Source organism: Rhineura floridana, chromosome 7 (genome assembly GCF_030035675.1).
Source record: "Rhineura floridana isolate rRhiFlo1 chromosome 7, rRhiFlo1.hap2, whole genome shotgun sequence".
In the NCBI taxonomy this organism is placed as follows: Eukaryota; Metazoa; Chordata; class Lepidosauria; order Squamata; family Rhineuridae; genus Rhineura; species Rhineura floridana.
Window position 1 is genome coordinate 34,736,568 of NC_084486.1, and position 19,679 is coordinate 34,756,246.

Below are 19,679 nucleotides of genomic sequence, written 5' to 3' on the forward strand. Positions count from 1 at the left end.
GGCCGGGCCTCGGGGGCTTTTGAGACAGGGAGGTTGAGTGGGACATGGGCCGTTGCCATGGATATGGTACTCCTCTCCGTTCCTTCCTTGCCGGAAGAGCCGGTTCTTCTCGGTGCGCGAGGAGTTCCACTCGATTGCACACACACCCGGTTCTTCCAGGCGCTTTCGCCGCCTTTCTTGGGGATGTTAGTGGCGCGTCTTCAGTTGCCTTTTGAAAGGAAGAAAAAGTGCGTGCGCTGGGGTTGGGAGGAAGAGAAGGAGGCCTCCTGTCCTGCGCCCCTCGCTCGTCGCCTTTCGGTATAGTTCGCGACTCCACCTTGTCTTTATCACGATGCCCGCGAGCCAAACAAGCAGGAATAAAAAGTAGCGGGGATTCCAGTGGGTGGGGACACGTCAGAGTCACCTGGCCTAGCTGGTGGCTGCTTTTCAGTTGGACTTTAAGAAGTCAAACCTGCCTGTAGGTTACACTTCCGGGGCCTGCTCCTAATTCCGTGTGGTTTACTCAGTAATGTGGGATAGGTACTCTGCACCATCCGGCCTACTGTTACCTGATATGCTGTAGTAGTATCTTACAGGGTGGTAGTAACTTACAGTAGTATCTTACAGGGTGGTTGTTGAAAGGTTTCATTCGGAGAACCGTAGTAGTAATTACCAGTAGAAATGAAAGTATGCTGGGGACCAAAAAAAGTGGGATGGGAGAAAGATGCAAAGGCAAAATTGGGAATGCTTCGCTGCTGATAGTTTTGCCTGAATAACTGATTGCAGCTGGTTTGGCTGAATCTGGAATTCTGGGCGTCACACTTTATAGAAGGACGCTGACAAATGGGCATGTCCACAAGACAGAGGTGAGGGGTCTTGAAACAAAGGCCTGCGATGAGTAGTTGAAAGAGCTGGCTATGTTTGGCCTGCAGAAGAAAAGATTAGAGAGATGATAGTGCTCTTCAGATATCTAAAGGACTCAGAAGATGGAGCAGACTTTTTCTGTGTTGTAACAGGGCAGGGGTGGGATTGGATTAGATAATATCTAATGTCCTTTTCAACTTTGATTTTTTTTCTTGGTGGTGGTAAATATACTTTGGTTGTACTTTGTCCTGTTGTGTTCCAAAGAGCTTTCCAGACGTTTTAATAGTTTCTTATTTAGTTATCTTCAAGAGTAGTGAGGGTATGCAATACAGCACAAGGAGCATACCTTACTTGGAGTGCTAACTATAGAAACACAGGGCCCCATGAAAGCTCCCTGAGTTTATTGTGCTTCATGGAATGTAAATACCTTTGAGCTGCCCGTTTCCTTTCTCTAGAGTTCCTTATTTTTCCTGTTAATACTTTGAAGGTAATCTGAATATGCAGAGGTTGTTTCAGACAGGAGAGAGCAATTGAGATACCTTTTAAAAAAAAAGAAAAGAAACTTGTAAGACCTCTTACTAGCCTTCCATGCTAACATTTTTTTCCCTGGCAATGTATACAATGTTCAGTGATACCTCCTAGGGGAGTATTTTTAGATAAGTAGCTTAACATGTTGTTGTTGTTGTTATGTGTCTTCAAGTCGATTTCGACTTATGGCGACACTATGATTCAGCAACCTCTAATAGCATCTGTTCTAAACCACCTGCTCAGATCTTGTAAATTTAGGTCTGTGGTTTCCTTTATGGAATCAATCCATTTCTTGTTTAGCCTTCCTCTTTTTCTACTCCCATCTGTTTTTCCCAGCATGATTGTCTTTTCTAGTGAAATGTCGTCTCATTATGTGTCCAAAGTATGATAACCTCAGTTTCATCATTTTAGCTTCTAGTGATAGTTCTGGTTTAATTTGTTCTAATACTCAGTTATTTGACTTTTTTGAGGTCCATGGTATCAGCAAAGCTCACTCCAACACTGCATGTTGATTTTTGAGTTATCCACTTTTTTTCACTGTCCAAATTTCACATCCAATCAATTGATTAAAAGTGACTTGGGCCTGCAACAAGCCTGAGGGCTGTTAGGGAGCTTCCAGGAGGTGGCTTTAAAATGATATGCATGTAAAAAGCCTTTGAGCTCTTGGGGAGCTTCCAGACAGAGGTTTAATAGGTCATTTAGATTTGTTTTTTCTGTGTGTGACTGGCAAGAGTGTTACACATTTTTCATAGACGCTCTGTTTCCTATCAACACCAGTGGGTGGTGGTGCCAGATAGTTTCTGTGCTGTGTTTTCTAGAACCTCCTTTCAATCACTACTCTCCTGCCCTCCACTAAATTTCCAATTTTAAGCATATGCACAAGTATTTATCTGGGCGCACATTCGTACATTTTTTCCACCTGTAAGTTCTCAAAAGTGAACTTACCAGCAGTTGTTATTATTATTGCCTGCCCTTCAGCAATAGTCCCGCCAGGATAGGTTACAAAATCTAAAATACAATATTAAAAAGAATTAAAATACATTTGATGCAATATGAGGCTCACAGATATCACACAATTGTATCATAGTTATGTTTTACAATGTGCAAAATGGAGGCTTGTGCTTCTTCAGGGGGATCCATTTCCATTTTTAATAAAAAATAAATAAAAAGTTAATACTGAGTTCTTGTGCAAGACCATAGAGGAAGGTATTTTTAATACGAAGATCTTGTGCAAGAAAGGTCTCGCACAAGACCTCTGTATTGAATGTTTTTAAAAGTCTAATATATGTATGGCAACCAGTCTCTGAGATATTCCCTACATATACTGCATGAAGATGCCTACCTCCTCTTAACTGGATGGCTGCAATTCAGAGGTGCCTTTTGTGTATTAATAAGCTTCCACAACAGTGGTGCCTGCTGCTGTATAATGGGTTGTTTTTGCTTACTTATTATTATTGTTATTATTGTGGTAAGGTGAATTCGGATTAAATGGAGGGAAAAGTCTGGCATGTTGATGTTGTGTGAATACTACAAAATTATGCATCCATGAGCAATGCTGAAATTAAACTCCTATCTGGAAGCACCCTTAGTCATTTACCTTATTTAATATTTTAAGGTGTTGTGACAGTGTCTGCAAGAATTACATTCAGGATTTCCTCAGTCTTCATAAGCTGTAGGAGCCTCTGCTGTAGTTAGTAGGGAGGAAAGTAACTGTTTCAGACATGGCTGGCTATAATTGCTAACACTTTGTCTGGTAGGACTTCTGCAACTTAAAAGCCCCTGACATACTAGAATTTTGCAAGTGAAACTTCTTTTTCATGTGCTGAACATCTGCTTTTCATGCCACTTTTAAAGGCAAAGGAGACCTGTCAGACAAAAAGGTTGGGAACTATAATTTGGTTTTGCTTTACTGACCTAATACTTACAAATGAATTCTTGTTGGGGTGAAATACTGCCTCTGGATGTTGGAATTGTGAAGAGAAATTTGCCAGGTATGCCCATCACTTGATGACTGCAACATCACTGATATATTCTTGTGAGTATGAAAGAGCCATAGCAGATAAATGTCTGAATATCTTCTCAAATACAGCTTATTCAGTGGGGCTTTGCATATATTCAGCTGGCAGTCATTGAAATGGTTCAGATTTAATGCCAATATTTGGTGTTATGCGAATGAGCCTAGCAGGAGGCTTTGGCTGAAATGTTATTTCCTTGCACTGCTGTGATTCCCCCTCTCATGGTATATGACAAACACAACTTGTCACTTTGTATGAAATGACAAACTGTGCTTTGTGCTTGCCCTGATCCTGCAAATTCTGGTTTGGAGGACAAGCACAAAGCATACTTTATCAACTCAGACAAACTGGCAAATTATGGTGTGTGTCATACCAGGGAAGGTAACTTATCATAATATAAGAGTGGGAAGGAATTTTTGTGCCTGAGGGTCCTGAGAGGCGAGTACATATAGTGCCAAACAGTAGTTGCCATTAGGTCTGAACCAGTCTGTTAAGCATTTAGTAGTTGTCATAGAATGTTCCATCAATACAGGCATGTGCAAACCCGCTGTTAAGGGCCACTGTGCATCTTTGTTTAAATATTTAATTTTTTTATTGCTTACCACTGCCAAACTTGAAGCTGTTTACAAAAATAAAAAATAAAAATACATTTTACAATTTCAATAAAAAAAATGTTGCAGAGATTACTATTAATATTGGGCAGTAGGATCAATGCTTACTAGTCAGGGAAAGCACAAACAAACAAATGAGTTCTTCACAAATGTCAGAAGTACCCCAAAAGTGGTGCCTCCTGAAGCATGGAAGAGAGGCCATTCCAGAGGGTAGGTGCCACTACAGAGGTGGCCTACTTTTCTGTGTGATGCTTCCTGTGACAAATGTGTTTTTTTCACAGTGTTTACTTTTGGTAGGGATTTGTGGACAACCGTGGTTCTGTGGCATGCATATTCCTGTCCCATGTGTAATTGAAAATACACAACTGTAACATACATATATTGGACTTGATCCAGTGTTACTGTGTGTGCAGTGCCCATTCACAAACTAATCCCAATAGGGCACAGCAGATTACACCCACACATGTGCAACCTCCCCTCCTCCCCATATAGATAGTGCCCTGGAGTGTCTGCATAAAGTTGTTATGGGGAATGAAAGGTATACAGGTCTCCACGTTTGCCAGTGTTTGTGCAAGAAGTATTTCAGTGTTTTTTTGAGGCCAGACTCTGAATATATTTAGCATTGATTCTGTAAAGCATTTTCATTGTTGAAACTGCTTATGGACATGTACATGATATGGTTATGGATGGATTTCTGTTCTCTCCCCCCTTTTTGTTAAATAGGTCAGATTTTTATTCGCTCCTCTCCCGCTTTTTCCTTGTTGGACCCTTTATTCTTTCAACCAGCATACTTGTGTTAAAAGTTTTTGAGTGTGCTGCTAATAATTTGTAAAGTACTCTTATGCTTTAGTATAATGTTAATGTGAAATTACTACTTTCTCTGCTGTAGAAACTGAATGGGCTTTTGCAATGCCAAAACACAATAGGATAAACAAATTGTATAGTTTAAAGTGTGCATCCATGTGTGCAAATATAACAGCAGGTTATTGCAAACATGTTCATTTTAGGATTTGTAGGTTTTTTTTAAAAAATCCTTTTATAGTAGAGCAAAGTTATTCCTAAAATATGTAGTGTGTTTAGGTACTTTACAGTGTTTTGCAATTCTGCCAGAAAGTGCAGTTTGATGGCTTATTGAAATCTTGTAGGACTCCTTTGAAGTATGGTCTTCCATTGTGCATATTGTTTAGATAGCTTTGCTTTTGTTGACAATTAGCAAGGTTTTTTATTTTAAAAATGCTTATAATAATAGCCAAGTTGAGACAGAATGCTACTTAGGATTTTTTCATAATGCTTTAAGAACATAAGAACATAAGAAGAGCCCGCTGGATCAGGCCAGTGGCCCATCTAGTCCAGCATCCTGTTCTCACAGTGGCCAACCAGGTGCCTGGGGGAAGCCCGCAAGCAGGACCCGAGTGCAAGAACACTCTCCCCTGCTGAGGCTTCCGGCAACTGGTTTTCAGAAGCATGCTGCCTCTGACTAGGGTGGCAGAGCACAGCCATCATGGCTAGTAGCCATTGATAGCCCTGTCCTCCATGAATTTGTCTAATCTTCTTTTAAAGCCATCCAAGCTGGTGGCCATGACTGCATCTTGTGGGAGCAAATTCCATAGTTTAACTATGCGCTGAGTAAAGAAGTACTTCCTTTTGTCTGTCTTGAATCTTCCAACATTCAGCTTCTTTGAATGTCCACGAGTTCTAGTATTATGAGAGAGGGAGAAGAACTTTTCTCTATCCACTTTCTCAATGCCATGCATAATTTTATACACTTCTATCATGTCTCCTCTGACCTGCCTTTTCTCTAAACTAAAAAGCCCCAAATGCTGCAACCTTTCCTCGTAAGGGAGTCGCTCCATCCCCTTGATCATTCTGGTTGCCCTCCTCTGAACCTTTTCCAACTCTAGAATATCCTTTTTGAGATGAGGCGACCAGAACTGTACACAGTATTCCAAATGCGGCCGCACCATAGATTTATACAATGGCATTATGATATCGGCTGTTTTATTTTCAATACCTTTCCTAATTATCGCTAGCATGGAATTTGCCTTTTTCACAGCTTTGAGGCACTGAGACAGGATACAGGTGCTCTGTTTTGCATTTCTTCCGCCACAAATCCCCATTAGGAATTCTAATGTCACACACTGTTAAAATATTATCTGGATACCTGAAAAAAACACTACTAACCTCTATTTTTATTATTAATGTGGTTATTAATATAATGAGTAATTTATATACCACTTACATGCCAGAATGGCTTCTAAGTGGTCTGCAAACATAAAATAAATTATAAAATCCACACATAATTAAAATACACAACAAAGTAATTCCATCAAAATAGGGTCTAATCTGTCCCTGAGTAGTGGTGCTTTTCTTAGATAGGGCAAAAAACAGCAGCGTTTGTGGCAGAGTGTAGGGCATGGAACCTTGGCCTGTGATTCCTTCATTCTGCTGTTCAAGTGGCCCTCAGGCAAAAGTAGTGTAGTTTTAGTATATCTTGTTGTAGTTTTCTCTTCCATCAATGCAGAAATGTATATTTTAAGAATTTTATGTTGTTGTGGATTAGTTATCTGTCACTTTATTGTTAAAAGTTTTTGTATTAAATTATTTTATAATTCTTTAAATAGTAAAGTTTTATAATTGGTGTGGAGTGACAAGCGGGGTAGGGGCCTACCTTAGTGTATAAGGCAAGGTAAACCTGTCTTTCTACTCTGGCACAATATTGTTCTGTTGCTGCCTCCCACCATTTGAGTTTATTTCTACTGCTGAAAGTTTTGGTAGAGTTTAATTTCTACTTATTTTAAAGGAGCAATTATAACAGGAACCATAGAACTTTCCCCTTGTTATTTAGCCACACTTTGTTGTTGCAGTATTGTACTTGATAAAGTTGCTGTTTATCCTGTCTAAGTGAATGTGGTTTTATTGCAGAGTTTTCTTGGAGGCTTGTTTGGTCCCATTTGTGAGATCGATGTTGTTCTTAATGATGCAGAATCACGAAAAACAGCTGAAATAAAAACAGAAGATGGTAAAATAGAAAAACATTATCTTTTCTATGATGGAGAATCTGTTTCAGGAAAGGTAAATGCAACATTTTAATATATTTTTTAGAAATCATTATTTTACAGAAGATATAGGACAGAAATATATATTAATGACGATATAGCTGTTCCAGTTAATTGATTTTAATTTTGCTCCCACAATAGAGGCTAGGCTAGAATGCATGCGGCAAGTTTGATTATTTGATGTTGAACTCAAGTGGCTAAAGAATTAACATTGCCTATAATAAAAGATTAACTTCTGTGGTCATGTCAATAAATTTCAGTGAGTCTACTGTAATGTTGGATACAACGCACAATCTCTGATACTATAGCCATCTTGCCTAGTAGCCATTAATAGTCTTACCCTTTACAACGATATATGGTGTCCAATAATACTACCCCTCCTGTAAAGGTTTTGAATTTTTCTTTAACATAATGTATACAATTCTGGCAAATTGTAAGAAGGGACCTGCAGTCCAGCCGCACAGTAGGGGTCTGATGTGCAGAAGAAGCATTTATAAGGTTTGGAGCTGCCCCGTCTTCTGTGTCAAGGAATATTTCATGGGTATTCCCTGACACATAAAATGGAAAAGAACAGCCTCTGTGTGCACTTTAGAGGCACTGGACTGGGCATCTGTATTCTGTTTTGCTGCTACTCATTGACATTTTAGAATGTTAGAAGGACTTGGACGATACTGTATTTCTTCCAGTTTTATGCTCTAAAATATATGACTTTTCCTGCTTCTTTTGTTTTATGAGCTTTTTTCACCCATGGCTAAATAACTGTTTTACTAGTTTCTCTTCCCACAATCATATCTTTTTTTAGCTTTGGAAATGACTGCATAAGGAGGAATTGGCAGGGGGCAGGGAGTGTTGGTGGCATCCAGAAAGATCTCAGCAAACATGGTTGAGAGAGTTCAGTTAGTAATAGTAGGAAAAATGAACGAGAAGACCATCTAGTCCAGTGCTGTAACATTGCAGAAAAGGGCAATGAATTGTAACTCAACTCCCTCTTTAAAAAAGATTAGTTTTTATCAACTGCACCTGTCTAACGCTGTTTTATTTTGCTTACTGTTGATTTTTTCCTGTTGGGTTGTATTGTTAAGCTGTTGTAAGCTACACTGACTGCTGTAAATACAATGAAAGGGTAGGATATAAATAATTTAAATGAAGATCCAAAGACAGTGCTTGTACAGGAAATGGATCTGTAAACTTACGTTTTTTTATTGGTGTCTTGACTTTTGCAGGTAAACATAGTCTTTAAACAACATGGAAAAAGGTTAGAGCATCAAGGAATTAGAATTGAATTTGTAGGACAAATTGGTGAGTCTCTTAGAATTACCATTGGGTATGGATAACTGTAAGTCTCATATATGGGAATAATAATCCTGACTGGTTTCCAGGATAGCTTAAACATATCCCGAGCATGTTTGCTTTGAAGTAAATAGCATTTGGTATGTGATCCAAATAAAAAGTTATTTTTGCAATATTTTGCCAAACATTATTTTTGCAGTATTTTGCCAGTCATTACACAACCTTTACATCTCTACATTAAAGGCATGGTCTAGCTAGAAGATAGTTACTGTGTTGATCCTGGAGATTAAGGTACAACAAGTAAAGATGATACAATTTATTGAGGTCACTTTTTTATATGTTCTGCTTTTTTCTTGAAGAGCTTTTTTAAAAGCTTGTATAGTATGTTTCATCAGCAGAAGTTTGTTCAGTAAGTTCTCTCTCTGCTTACAGTATAATGTAAAATAAAATGACTATTTTGGAAAAAGTCCTTTCGGCCTAGCTTTTGAGTTCTTGAATTTACTGCATAAACACCTGCTTGTTAGTCGTGCTGACTGTATTGATATTAAAATGTGGTGAGTTTTTCTGCAGTATAACTAACAATGCTGTTTTTTCTGTTTGCATGGAGAATCTTTGCAATACAACTGATATACCACAAGGTCACACCATAATATTAAAACTTCATTTTAAATTCATACGATTAAAATATTAGTGTTATTTCTAGCGCCATTTATTCTCTTTCCATTTTTTTCCTTCTTCCCTGCTACTTGCAAAGGTTCCAAACCATTGAAAGACTATTATGTACTCCTTCAGGAAAATTTATGTTGTATTCTTTCTGATTGTATTCTTTAATTTCTTAGAGCTTTTCAATGACAAGAGCAATACTCATGAATTTGTAAACCTAGTGAAAGAACTGGCCTTACCTGGTGAATTAACACAAAGCAGAAGTTATGACTTTGAATTTATGCAAGTTGAGAAGCCATATGAATCCTACATTGGTGCCAATGTCAGATTGAGGTATGAAAACTGAAAAGCACTATTTCTCCAGCTACAGTTATAGCAGTCTGATTAACTTACCTGTAGCAGAATATAGATGTATGTACATTTAAAAACCATGGGTTGGATCTGAGAAGCCCATCTGTTTGTGGAAGGGATTTTGATCGGCAGGGGCTGCCACAAAATGGTGAAGGGTTCTTTTGCCAATTTCCCCCTGCAGCCCCTTGTACCCCTTAACTACCCCAAAGCGGTTGCATGGAAGGTGGTACAGGGGGCTGTGAGGGGAAGGAGGTGTCTGAGAGAGTTGCTTCCCTTCCATTTGTGGGAGCCTCTGCTGGATTGAAGGCTCTTATGTTCCTGGAACATGTGTTTCCATGAATGGGAAGAGCCCATTGACCTTCAGTCAACTGTGCATCCTTTTCTGATCTGGTGGCTTTGATGGAAATTTTTATTTTATGACCTTCAGAAGCTGGACAAAGCATCTTGTGCATCAGAGTCCTTGTGCCCATCCAAGTTGGTAGGCTATTCATTGAGTATTCTGCAGAGCTGAGATTTTATGCAACCTGAATTCCAAAGACAAAGTGAGCAATTTTGTCTCTCAAACATCACTCTACAAAGGAACTTGTATCTCATGCTTAGAATAAGTTCTGCAGACTGCATAATTTTGCTAAATTAAAATTTGTTACATAGAGTGGTATCCAATTGTGGCAGCCCACTTGTGCAACAGCTACTCTGCTAGCGGGAGCCTTGTTCTGAGTGCAGCTCAACAGCTGAATCCTATTAAGGTGTCACGTTTGTGAAATAATTTATGGAACCACTATTATTTATACTCAGTGACAGCTAAGCTTGTGTGCTACCATTTGTGCAACAATATCAACTTTCAGACTTCTTCCACTAATGTTATGTTGGATGTCACTCATAGTTTCATTCAGTAATTATAAACACAGTTTTGGGGGGCTTGTGAGATACTAGGGAGGCATTGGGGCTGGAGGACTCTGAATTTGTTCTTTAGTAATTTTAAAAATATTTTTTAAAACATTGTTAATTTTAAGAAATACAAATATGAAAACAAGTTACAATACAGTGAAAGAAATGTAAATGAAAAAGTAACCTAATTTATCCATACTATCATTATGATTCCAAGAAACTATAATGGAAGCCATTAACAAAAAGCTTACACATGCATTCTTCTTTCGTAAACACTCTTGTAACACTAAGAGCATAATGGTCTGGAGGGTCCCCCCAACCTTCTGGAGCAGATTTTCATAGGGAGCTGCAAGGGGAAAGAAGAACTGGCAGAAATCGCCTCTTTTCCTCTGCCTGCTGAAGCTGCTTTTTAGAGGAGTTCTGCTGCAGGCAAGTCTAGATCCAGTTCATTGTGTTTATAAAAGTTGAAATAACAACTTCTCTTGCTGTGGGGAATGTAACCAATTCCTATGAAATTCAAATGCTGGCTTTACAACAAAAGGAATTAGAATTGTGAGCAGATTGGTCTAATTCAACTTTAACTGCTAATGTAATTTATGAACCTAAATATAGTATCCTGGTGTTAACTAATTTGAAAAAGTTGGCCACTTCTGCAGATCTAGCCCTATGTATACATAAAATACTTTACACATATAATCTACACTAATTTAATGTTTTATAGGTATTTCCTAAAAGTGACAATAGTAAGAAGATTGTCAGACTTGGTAAAAGAGTATGATCTTATTGTTCACCAGCTTGCAACATACCCAGATGTTAACAACTCGATTAAAATGGAAGTAGGCATTGAGGATTGTCTGCACATAGAATTTGAATACAACAAATCCAAGTATGTATGACTCTGAAAAAGGGCAAAGCATGATCTTGAAAAGGGTAACTAGGGAAGATGTCTTGGGAGAAAAGTGCAGTGCACATAGCATTAGTAACTGGATGCTAATGGACCATTTATAGGGATAAGTGAGTGAAGCATGTCCTTCCAAAGTTGTCACAATTCAGGATTGCTATCTATTTGAACCACCTGCTTACATGGCCTCTCTAAAAGAAGGCCTGGTCTATACATGCAGAAGAATGAGGTGGTCTTCATGTGATGGAATGGTCTTCAGATTGCAGGTTTTTGAACATTGACTGTATGTAAAAAGGAGAGATGGGGATATGTCCTGTTCTGGATGGGGTTGCACTTCCCTGGAAGGAACAGATCTACAGCTTGGAGTGCTCCTGGATCCAACACTCACTGGAGGCTCACACAGCCTTAGTGGCTAGGATGCCTGTTTCCAGCTCTGGCTAATTCACCACTCGTGCCCCCTCTTGGATAGAGATGACTTGACTACTGTACACCACACTCTGGTAACCTGCAAACTAGACTACTGCAATGTGCTGTATATGGGGTTGCTCTTGAAGATGACTCGGAAACTGATTGAAGATGCAGCAGCTGCTCTTCCATTTAGAACTCCTATAACCCCAATTTTAAAACAGCTGTACTGATTGCCAGTTCATTTCTGGGGCCAAATTAGCGTGCTCAAATTAGTATTGAAAGCCCTAAATATCTGAAATCCTGTCTCGAACCCTGGTGACTTTCTCAGATGTTAAGACCTACAGAGGGGGGCTCTCTGAGACTTCTGCCACCCTCAGAAGTGCAGGGCATGGTGTTTCAGGAGAGGGCTTTCTCTGTGGCAGGTCCTAAATTGTGGAATTCCTCACAGAATCTTTATTGTACAGTTTTCATGATGTGCTGAAGACACACCTCTTTACCCTAGCATTTGACAGTTAAGGTATTTTGTTTTGTAGGACTCTCCTCTTTTGCTGCATGTATACTACTGTGTTCCATTTGGAATGGTTTTACTTGTATAATTTTATCTGTTTTTATAATTGTATATTCTATTGTTGATCCTGCCCTGGGAACTTAAGATGAAGGGTGTGTAAGGAATCATATAAATAAAATTAAAGACAAAAACCTTCCTGAAAATAGAAAGCTAGCACAGCAGGGAGTGGGCTGGGCTACTACCTTTCTCTCTGATGTGCAGGTGTTTTTATTTGCAGGAGGTTTTCACATGAGGAGAATTTAGAAGCTGGTAAAGGAATGGCCCTTTTTGTTCAACTATATTGATCATCATATGATGTATTTTACAGAAAATTATATTGAAACTTTGTTTTTATTTACTGGATTTCATAAATGTTTTTAACTGCTCTGGGTTCTGTATGAGGAAGAGCAGGATACAAGAAATTAACTGATACAAAATACACCATCTACCTGCAGCTTCAAGTGATAGGAATCTGGCTTATACTGAGTCATACCATTGGGCCATCTTGCTTAGTATCATCTACACTGACTGGTGGTGGTTCTCTAGGGTTTCAGGCAGGGTTCTCTCCTAGTACTACCTGGAGATGCTGGGGATTGAACCAGGGATCCTTTGCACATAAAGCAGATGTACTGCCACTAAGCTACAGCTTTCCCATAGAGGGTCTCATTGTCTGCCTTAAGATTTTACCACTCATTTTGCAGTATGTTCACAATTTTGCAGTTTGGGTATACTGAACCTGGCTTTGCTCCTGGAGACTCAAGGGATGGCTATGGTCAGGAGTGCATTTGTACAGCTTAGGCTGGTGCACTGAGTACACCTATTCCTTGAGAAAAAGGATACCGTCCGTCGCACTTCTTGATTACATCCGAATGACAGATAGAGTGTTGATTACTATACCAGGTCCGGATATTGTAGTATTGTATTACATGATGCTGTGATTTTGATTACCATAACAGCTCTACGGACTCCCAGTCTGTTTGAGCTCAAGTAATTGGAGGAGACCCTGTCCCATCACTGTTGGAGGTTCAGTTAGCGGGTATGCACAAAAGGGCCTTGTTGAGAACGGCACCCAAACTCTAGAGCTCCTTGCCCTGGGAGACCCACTGGCCACTCCTTGATGGTGTTTAGATAGCAGGCGAAGACTATTCTGTTTCAGTGGCTTATGTCTTGATTTCTTGGCCCTACCCCCTTTAAAATTGTTCCTTTGGTAGCTGTTTTTCCTCTGCTGCTTTGGATCTTACTATTATTTTAAAATTATGCTGATTGTATGCCATCTTGGGTGTCCTGTTCCTACAAGTAAGATCTCTACCCTAAATTAGTTGCACTTAACTAACTTAACTAAAAGTTAGTAATGACTAACTTTTCACATTGATTGTAGTGGAAACTAAATGCAAATAACTTAGTCTGGATCCCACCCTCCATAATGCAGATGTGGTATACAATTTTTTAAAATGTGCAGACCAGACCTATGTTTTCTGCTCACATAGAGCTTTTAGCATTAGGTGACTAAGTAGTATGGAAGAGTCCGCTATTGCAATCTGGTTCTGATGGCATCACCATTTTGGAGCCTCCACTTGGTTATCTTCAGTGTATATTCAGATAGTTTGTAACAGATTCCTTTGCTACCAGCATTTATCCTTTAGTATACTTCGATATATTCTTGATTAAAATAAGTAACTCAGTTCAATAGGGAATAGTGTTTTCTTACCTTTTTTCAGCAATGTGAATACAAACATGCATCATAAAATGCTGTAAGGTAGTTTAAAAATATAAATTCTGCAGTTTACAATCCCTCTTCCTTTGTTTCCGTAAGGTATCATCTAAAGGATGTAATTGTTGGAAAAATCTACTTTCTCTTAGTAAGAATAAAAATTCAGCATATGGAATTACAACTGATCAAAAAGGAAATTACTGGAATTGGTAAGATGAATTATAAAACTGTCAATCTGATGAATATTTATATTTTTAATTTAATGTATTCTAGAACTAGCTTTTATAATAGATTTTTTTCATTTTATAATAGGCTACGCTATTCTGCTTATGTATGTGTAGCTAGCTTCTGACACCTTATTGTAATTTTAATTACACATAGTGACTAGTACTACTTTGCTGATAACTAGTCTATTTTTCAAAATGGCCTGTAAGTTTCTGAAGTCTCTACTTATATTGCTAAACATGGTCAGGGATTCAGTTTTGCTGCTCTTGAATGTGGAAGACGTTCTTGTACAGTTACTTTGCATTTTAAAATGTTGCAATATTTCAGAATTAGCACTGCATGCTGGTTCCTGGTGGCAGACAAATGGTTCATACTAAACTAGGGTAACCAGTTCAGATTTAAGATGGGGAGACGTTTGTTTACTTTGGAAAACAATGTACAGAACTACCCATCATAATGTTGGCCCTGATTTACATCTATAACATTGTTCAGGCTCAGAATTACCCTGAGGCTCTATTGTGCTGTGTTGAGGGAGCAGAAATATCTTGTTGGATGTTACTTGTACAAGCTGTGTCTTGAAGAGCTGGAAAGTAGTATTTCTATAGCTAACCATGCTCTTGACTAAGATACAACTGTGGGCTTTGGCCCACAGAAATAATTTCATTCAACTACATATGGAAAATTGAAAAAAGAACAAGTTCAAAATACTTGAAAATAACATGATTGTTTAACCAGGACCCAGTACCACAACAGAGACAGAGACCATTGCAAAGTATGAAATAATGGATGGTGCACCCGTTAAAGGTGAGTTGATGCTTGTTAACATAGTTGGAGTATTTATATGTTAAAATATAGGTCAGTTCTTTAAACAGTGTTCATTTATGTGTCATCCAGAATAGGATCATCTTGAAGTCTAGGCTGTTTCAAAAAGAAAATGTGAAGTACTAAACACCAACTCTTAACTTAAATGTCACTTAAATGCCTTAAATGAATAAGGGGCTTGTAATCCCAAGAATTCACTCCTTAAACAAACTTGATTGTTTTAGTAGTTTTCCAGATTTCCTGGAAATCTGTTTTCTGATTTGTGCCAGTTCCATCATTACTTTTGCTTGCATGTGTTCTTGCAGTCACACCTACTGAAAATACATGACTAATTTAGGCTCGTTAATTCCAGTGGGTCTACTCCAAGTTGGACTTTGTTGAATACAACCCATGGAAAAGAGTAGGGAAAATACGGTCAAAGGTGCAAGTCTTCAGCATAAGAAAAGCCGTACTGGATTGGACCAGTCTAGCATCTCTTTCCTATAGTGTCCAACTAGATGGTTATAGGAATCCGAAAAGCAGATCATGAAAGCAGTAGTCCTCTGCTGCTGCTGTTCTCCAGCAAATGGTATTCAGAAGCATGCTGCTTCTTATTCTAGAGGTAGCAGATAGCCATCATGACTAATAGCTGTTGACTTGTCTGGTCCCTCATTAAAACTATCTGCTGATCATCACCATACCTTGTGCTATGGAAGGAGTACTTGTGTGTCCTCAACCGTGCCCCCCTTCAGTCTATGACGCTGGGTTCCAGTGTGCTAGAATGACTAGACACAAGCATAGAAATGGCAGAACTGCTAAAACCAGTTGCAGATTACACCAGTAATTTTCATATGAACCATTCTCATTATGAGCACTTCCCTATACCGTGCTTGTTTTACACTCTAGTAGAGAAACAGTAAGGTCAGAAGCAGAACTTTAGATACTACTAAGATGGCTCATTTATCTCTTCTTAATACTTCTTGGTTATCTAAATGGAATTGACAATTTTACCTGTCTCACAAGACAGACTATTAAATTGCTCACTACTATAAGGTGGAGAGATGTAGCTGTAGTGGGCGATGCTGCAGTTCTGAATATGTTTGCTTAGGCTTTGTAGCGGTAGGGTAATTTAAGCGTGGAAAAATGACTATTTTCAAAGAAGTCCAGATGTGTACGAAGATGGTGGCAGGCATGTTTCTTAAACCCGCTTCCATAAAAGAATGTTAAGACTATTTTTGGACATCAAGAGATAATGAATTCCCTTCACCTAGCATTATTTCTTAATATCAGCTGATGCATGCTGTAAGTAATGGTAGTGATCATGAAAATATGCCATTTCCCCATGAAATGTACAGTGCCATAAATGGTTTAATATGAAATTTGCTATTGGGATAATCTAAAATCTGCATACTTAATAAACAACTGCCTGTTCAAAAGACAGATCCTTATTTGTTATTATGGCAAAAAAAACAACAACCCTGAAAAATATTTGAAAAGCTAATTTATGAAAGGTCCATCAATAGTATATTAAAATTGCCTGATTCTCATAAACTTTTCAGATACACTTTACTGTACAATAATGCTTGGGATTCAAAGGGTGGTTGTTCCCAGACAATTGTTTTCTAGCTCATACCACAATTTGAGGAGATCTTCGGTTCCACATATGTCTCTCGTGGTTTTTGAACTCTGGATGCCCATTCATGCTTGCATCCAAATATTTTGTAGTTTTCCTTTTTTAGAGGCTGCCCCTCAAATGACAAATTCCACAAATTAAAAAGTGTGTTGAAATTTGGTGCAAGTGGCTTAAATCCCCCCCCCCAACCTCCTTCTTTTGAAATCGCTCTTATGCCACGTCCCCTGTGACTCCAAACCATTCACTGGCAGGAATGATTCTAATCCTTTAAATGCTGATGAAATAAACAAAACTAATCATGACTTCTTTTTATTTAAGGTGAATCTATTCCTATAAGACTCTTTTTGGCAGGCTATGATCCTACTCCTACAATGAGGGATGTGAATAAGAAGTTTTCAGTAAGATACTTCTTGAATCTAGTATTAGTAGATGAAGAGGACAGGCGGTACTTCAAGCAACAGGTATGACATTCTGCAAACTGAACTGCTGTAATGGGGTGGATTTATTTGTTGCCTTTTCTATTAAAAATATTCAAGGCAACTTGCAAAGTACTAAAGGCAACACCCAATAAAACAATAATTGCGATACTAAACAGAAAAATGCAGTCCTAAAACAACAATAAACACAGAACAATGCTGACAAAAATCTATTTCCCATTGCCTGCTTAAGGGGGCTTTATGAAGCAAATGTATTTATGTCCTGCCAGACTGTAGAGTGTGATCAAGGGAGGCCTCATTATTGAGGGAGCTGCACCAAATAGGTGCCACTCCATGGTTCAACACAGCATGTGAAAAGGGATTGTGGGTTTGGGTATCTATGCTTTTTCAGTAGTTTACACGGAAATGTAAAGGGAGTTGGAGTAGGGAGCTTTATTCCAATTCCATAATGAAAAGTGAAGCAAGACTGTTTTCAGCATTTCTATCCCACTTGCTAAAAATACTCAAGGCTTTTTGAATCTGTTTCTGGTACAGATTCTCCTATCTGCAACATCAATATTTTTGCGATATCAATATGTGCAAATATGAAGCGTCTAAGATGTATATTTCCTTCCACCTTAAATAGGAGATCATTCTTTGGAGAAAAGCTCCTGAGAAACTGAGGAAACAACGAACCAACTTCCATCAGCGGTTTGAAAGTCCAGAACCACAGGCATCTGCAGAGCAGCCTGAAATGTGAACTGGGTGTTGGGTGAAAGAACTGTTGATAGATCAGCAGGTTAAAGGTGGCAACAGCCTGTAGGGAAGAAGGCCACACCTCCCATTTCAACCATCTTCCTCATCTTACAGTGCTGCATTTCCCACACTACTAAAACATTCTCTAAGTTAGCATTCAAGTGTGTACATACATTTAAAATAAGTGCTTTCTCAAACACTGGAACTTTCTTAAACTATTTTATACTGCACATTTTACTTTTTGTCTGGTGTGATGCACTCAGATATGCATAAAGCTTAAAAAATTTGTTCCCATGCATGTAGGCTGGTGCATTTAAGTTTTGCTTATCATTGATGGCAAACTATAGCATTTCCTCTTCCTATACCACATTCATATTGTACATTCATCCTCCCTCATTATCTGATGCTTGTATGCTTGCACTAATAAATACCTTGTCCTAAATGACAAATTCAGGGTTTATAATGGGATTTTGTCAATGCAGATGGGATAGTTCTCATACCATGGTTTTCAGACCTTGTATCTTTGTGATGAATGTGTATTATAAGGCAAGCTTCTCTCTCATTATTAGCTTTATAAGAGGTGACTACTCTTCTGATTCTTTACTTGGCACCTCCATCCCAATGACTCTGTTATCCGATTACAGTGCCCCTGAAGACTTGTATGCCCTGAGTTAAAATATATAGAATTTTTCCATTCAGCTGTGTTTCAGTGACATGGGTGTGTGTGATAATGTAGCTTTTCCTGATTACACTGTTGGAATCTTGGTCACATGCACAAAACTGAATTCAAATGCACACTTCATCTTACCACCTTCCCTCTAATACAGGGAAACATCCAAATTTTGGTCTCTGATCTTGTATAAGAAAACCTGGGCTTGTAGGAAGGTGTGCGTATGGAAACTAAACTGAATCCTAAGTAGCTACTGGAAATCTGTCTAGTAAAACACCCAATCATTTTTATCTTTACCGGTGAGTGAATTTAGTGTCTTTGGACGAAGTCCATTTCCATCTGTCCACAGTTAAGCACATAGTTTTCTGGAACACGGTTTACTCTGGGCACAACATGGAACCTGCTGACTTAGATGGCTACTCACATTTATAGTTCGCTTGGCCTATCTACCAAGAATGTTTCTAAACTTCAGTGCAAGTGTTATTGGTTACCTTACTTTAAGAGTAAGAAATTTCTAAATTATACTTCTGTAACAACTGTTTATTACCATGGCACTTTGATAAAACATTTGGAGATGCTGCGTGCTGGGATATTTCTCTTAAGATGGATGCCTGTGACTGAGAGAACTTAACTCCCTCATGTAAGTGCCTACTCAGAATTTCAAACAAAAAAATGCCAAATATTTTCATGGACACTTGCATGTTGCAATCTGGAAACTATTCCAATAAACTTTTGAAAACTGATTGTATTTAGCCAGCCTCAAATTGTGCAACTATGTATAATAGACATAATAAACTGCTATTTGAATTATTAAAAATAGCTGTATTCTCACTAAAATATATTGTCTTCAATTGTACACTGCTCTAATGAGTCTATTACTTATAGCTGTAGAATTGTTAGTAGATACCTTTGAATGAGACTTGAGTTGCTCTTAAATAGCATTTAATCCATTCTTGGGGTGGAAGAAACTAGTTTCATCTCAAGTTAGTGATCAAGGCACTACCACACCAAAACTAGGATTCTCAGTGGGGTGACACATTTTGAATATGAACCTCTTCATACAGTTACCTTTCTGAAGCTGGCACAAAAAATTGGTAGAAGTTGAACTGATGAGAGGCATATAGTCAACAAAGTTCTACTCTGACTAGACCCACTGACATTAATGGACCTCGGTCATGCCCAATTCTTTCCATTTGCTTGTACGCTATATGTAGATCAGCTTCCTCCTGTGCTATGAAGACTCTCATCAGAGTACTTGTGGAACTCTGGACAGAGACAACTTTCAAATCTAAAACCAAGCCATTATCATTGCAACTCCAGCACTTTGTAAAGAAATGTGCTACTGTAGTTTGAGTGAGGCATTAAA

At 38.5% G+C, this 19,679-nt stretch overlaps 1 protein-coding gene across 1 annotated transcript; it reads left to right on the forward strand.

Moving 5' to 3' along the window:
• On the forward strand, positions 1–19,130 carry VPS26A (VPS26 retromer complex component A). The gene is made up of 9 exons (XM_061635199.1): positions 1–297; positions 6,920–7,069; positions 8,277–8,352; positions 9,183–9,339; positions 10,967–11,131; positions 13,915–14,021; positions 14,773–14,841; positions 16,790–16,932; positions 17,534–19,130. The coding sequence occupies exons 1-9, from the start codon at positions 58–60 to the stop codon at positions 17,645–17,647; spliced, it is 1,221 nt and encodes a 406-aa protein (XP_061491183.1). The 5' UTR covers positions 1–57; the 3' UTR covers positions 17,648–19,130.
• Positions 19,131–19,679: the final 549 nt, after the last annotated feature.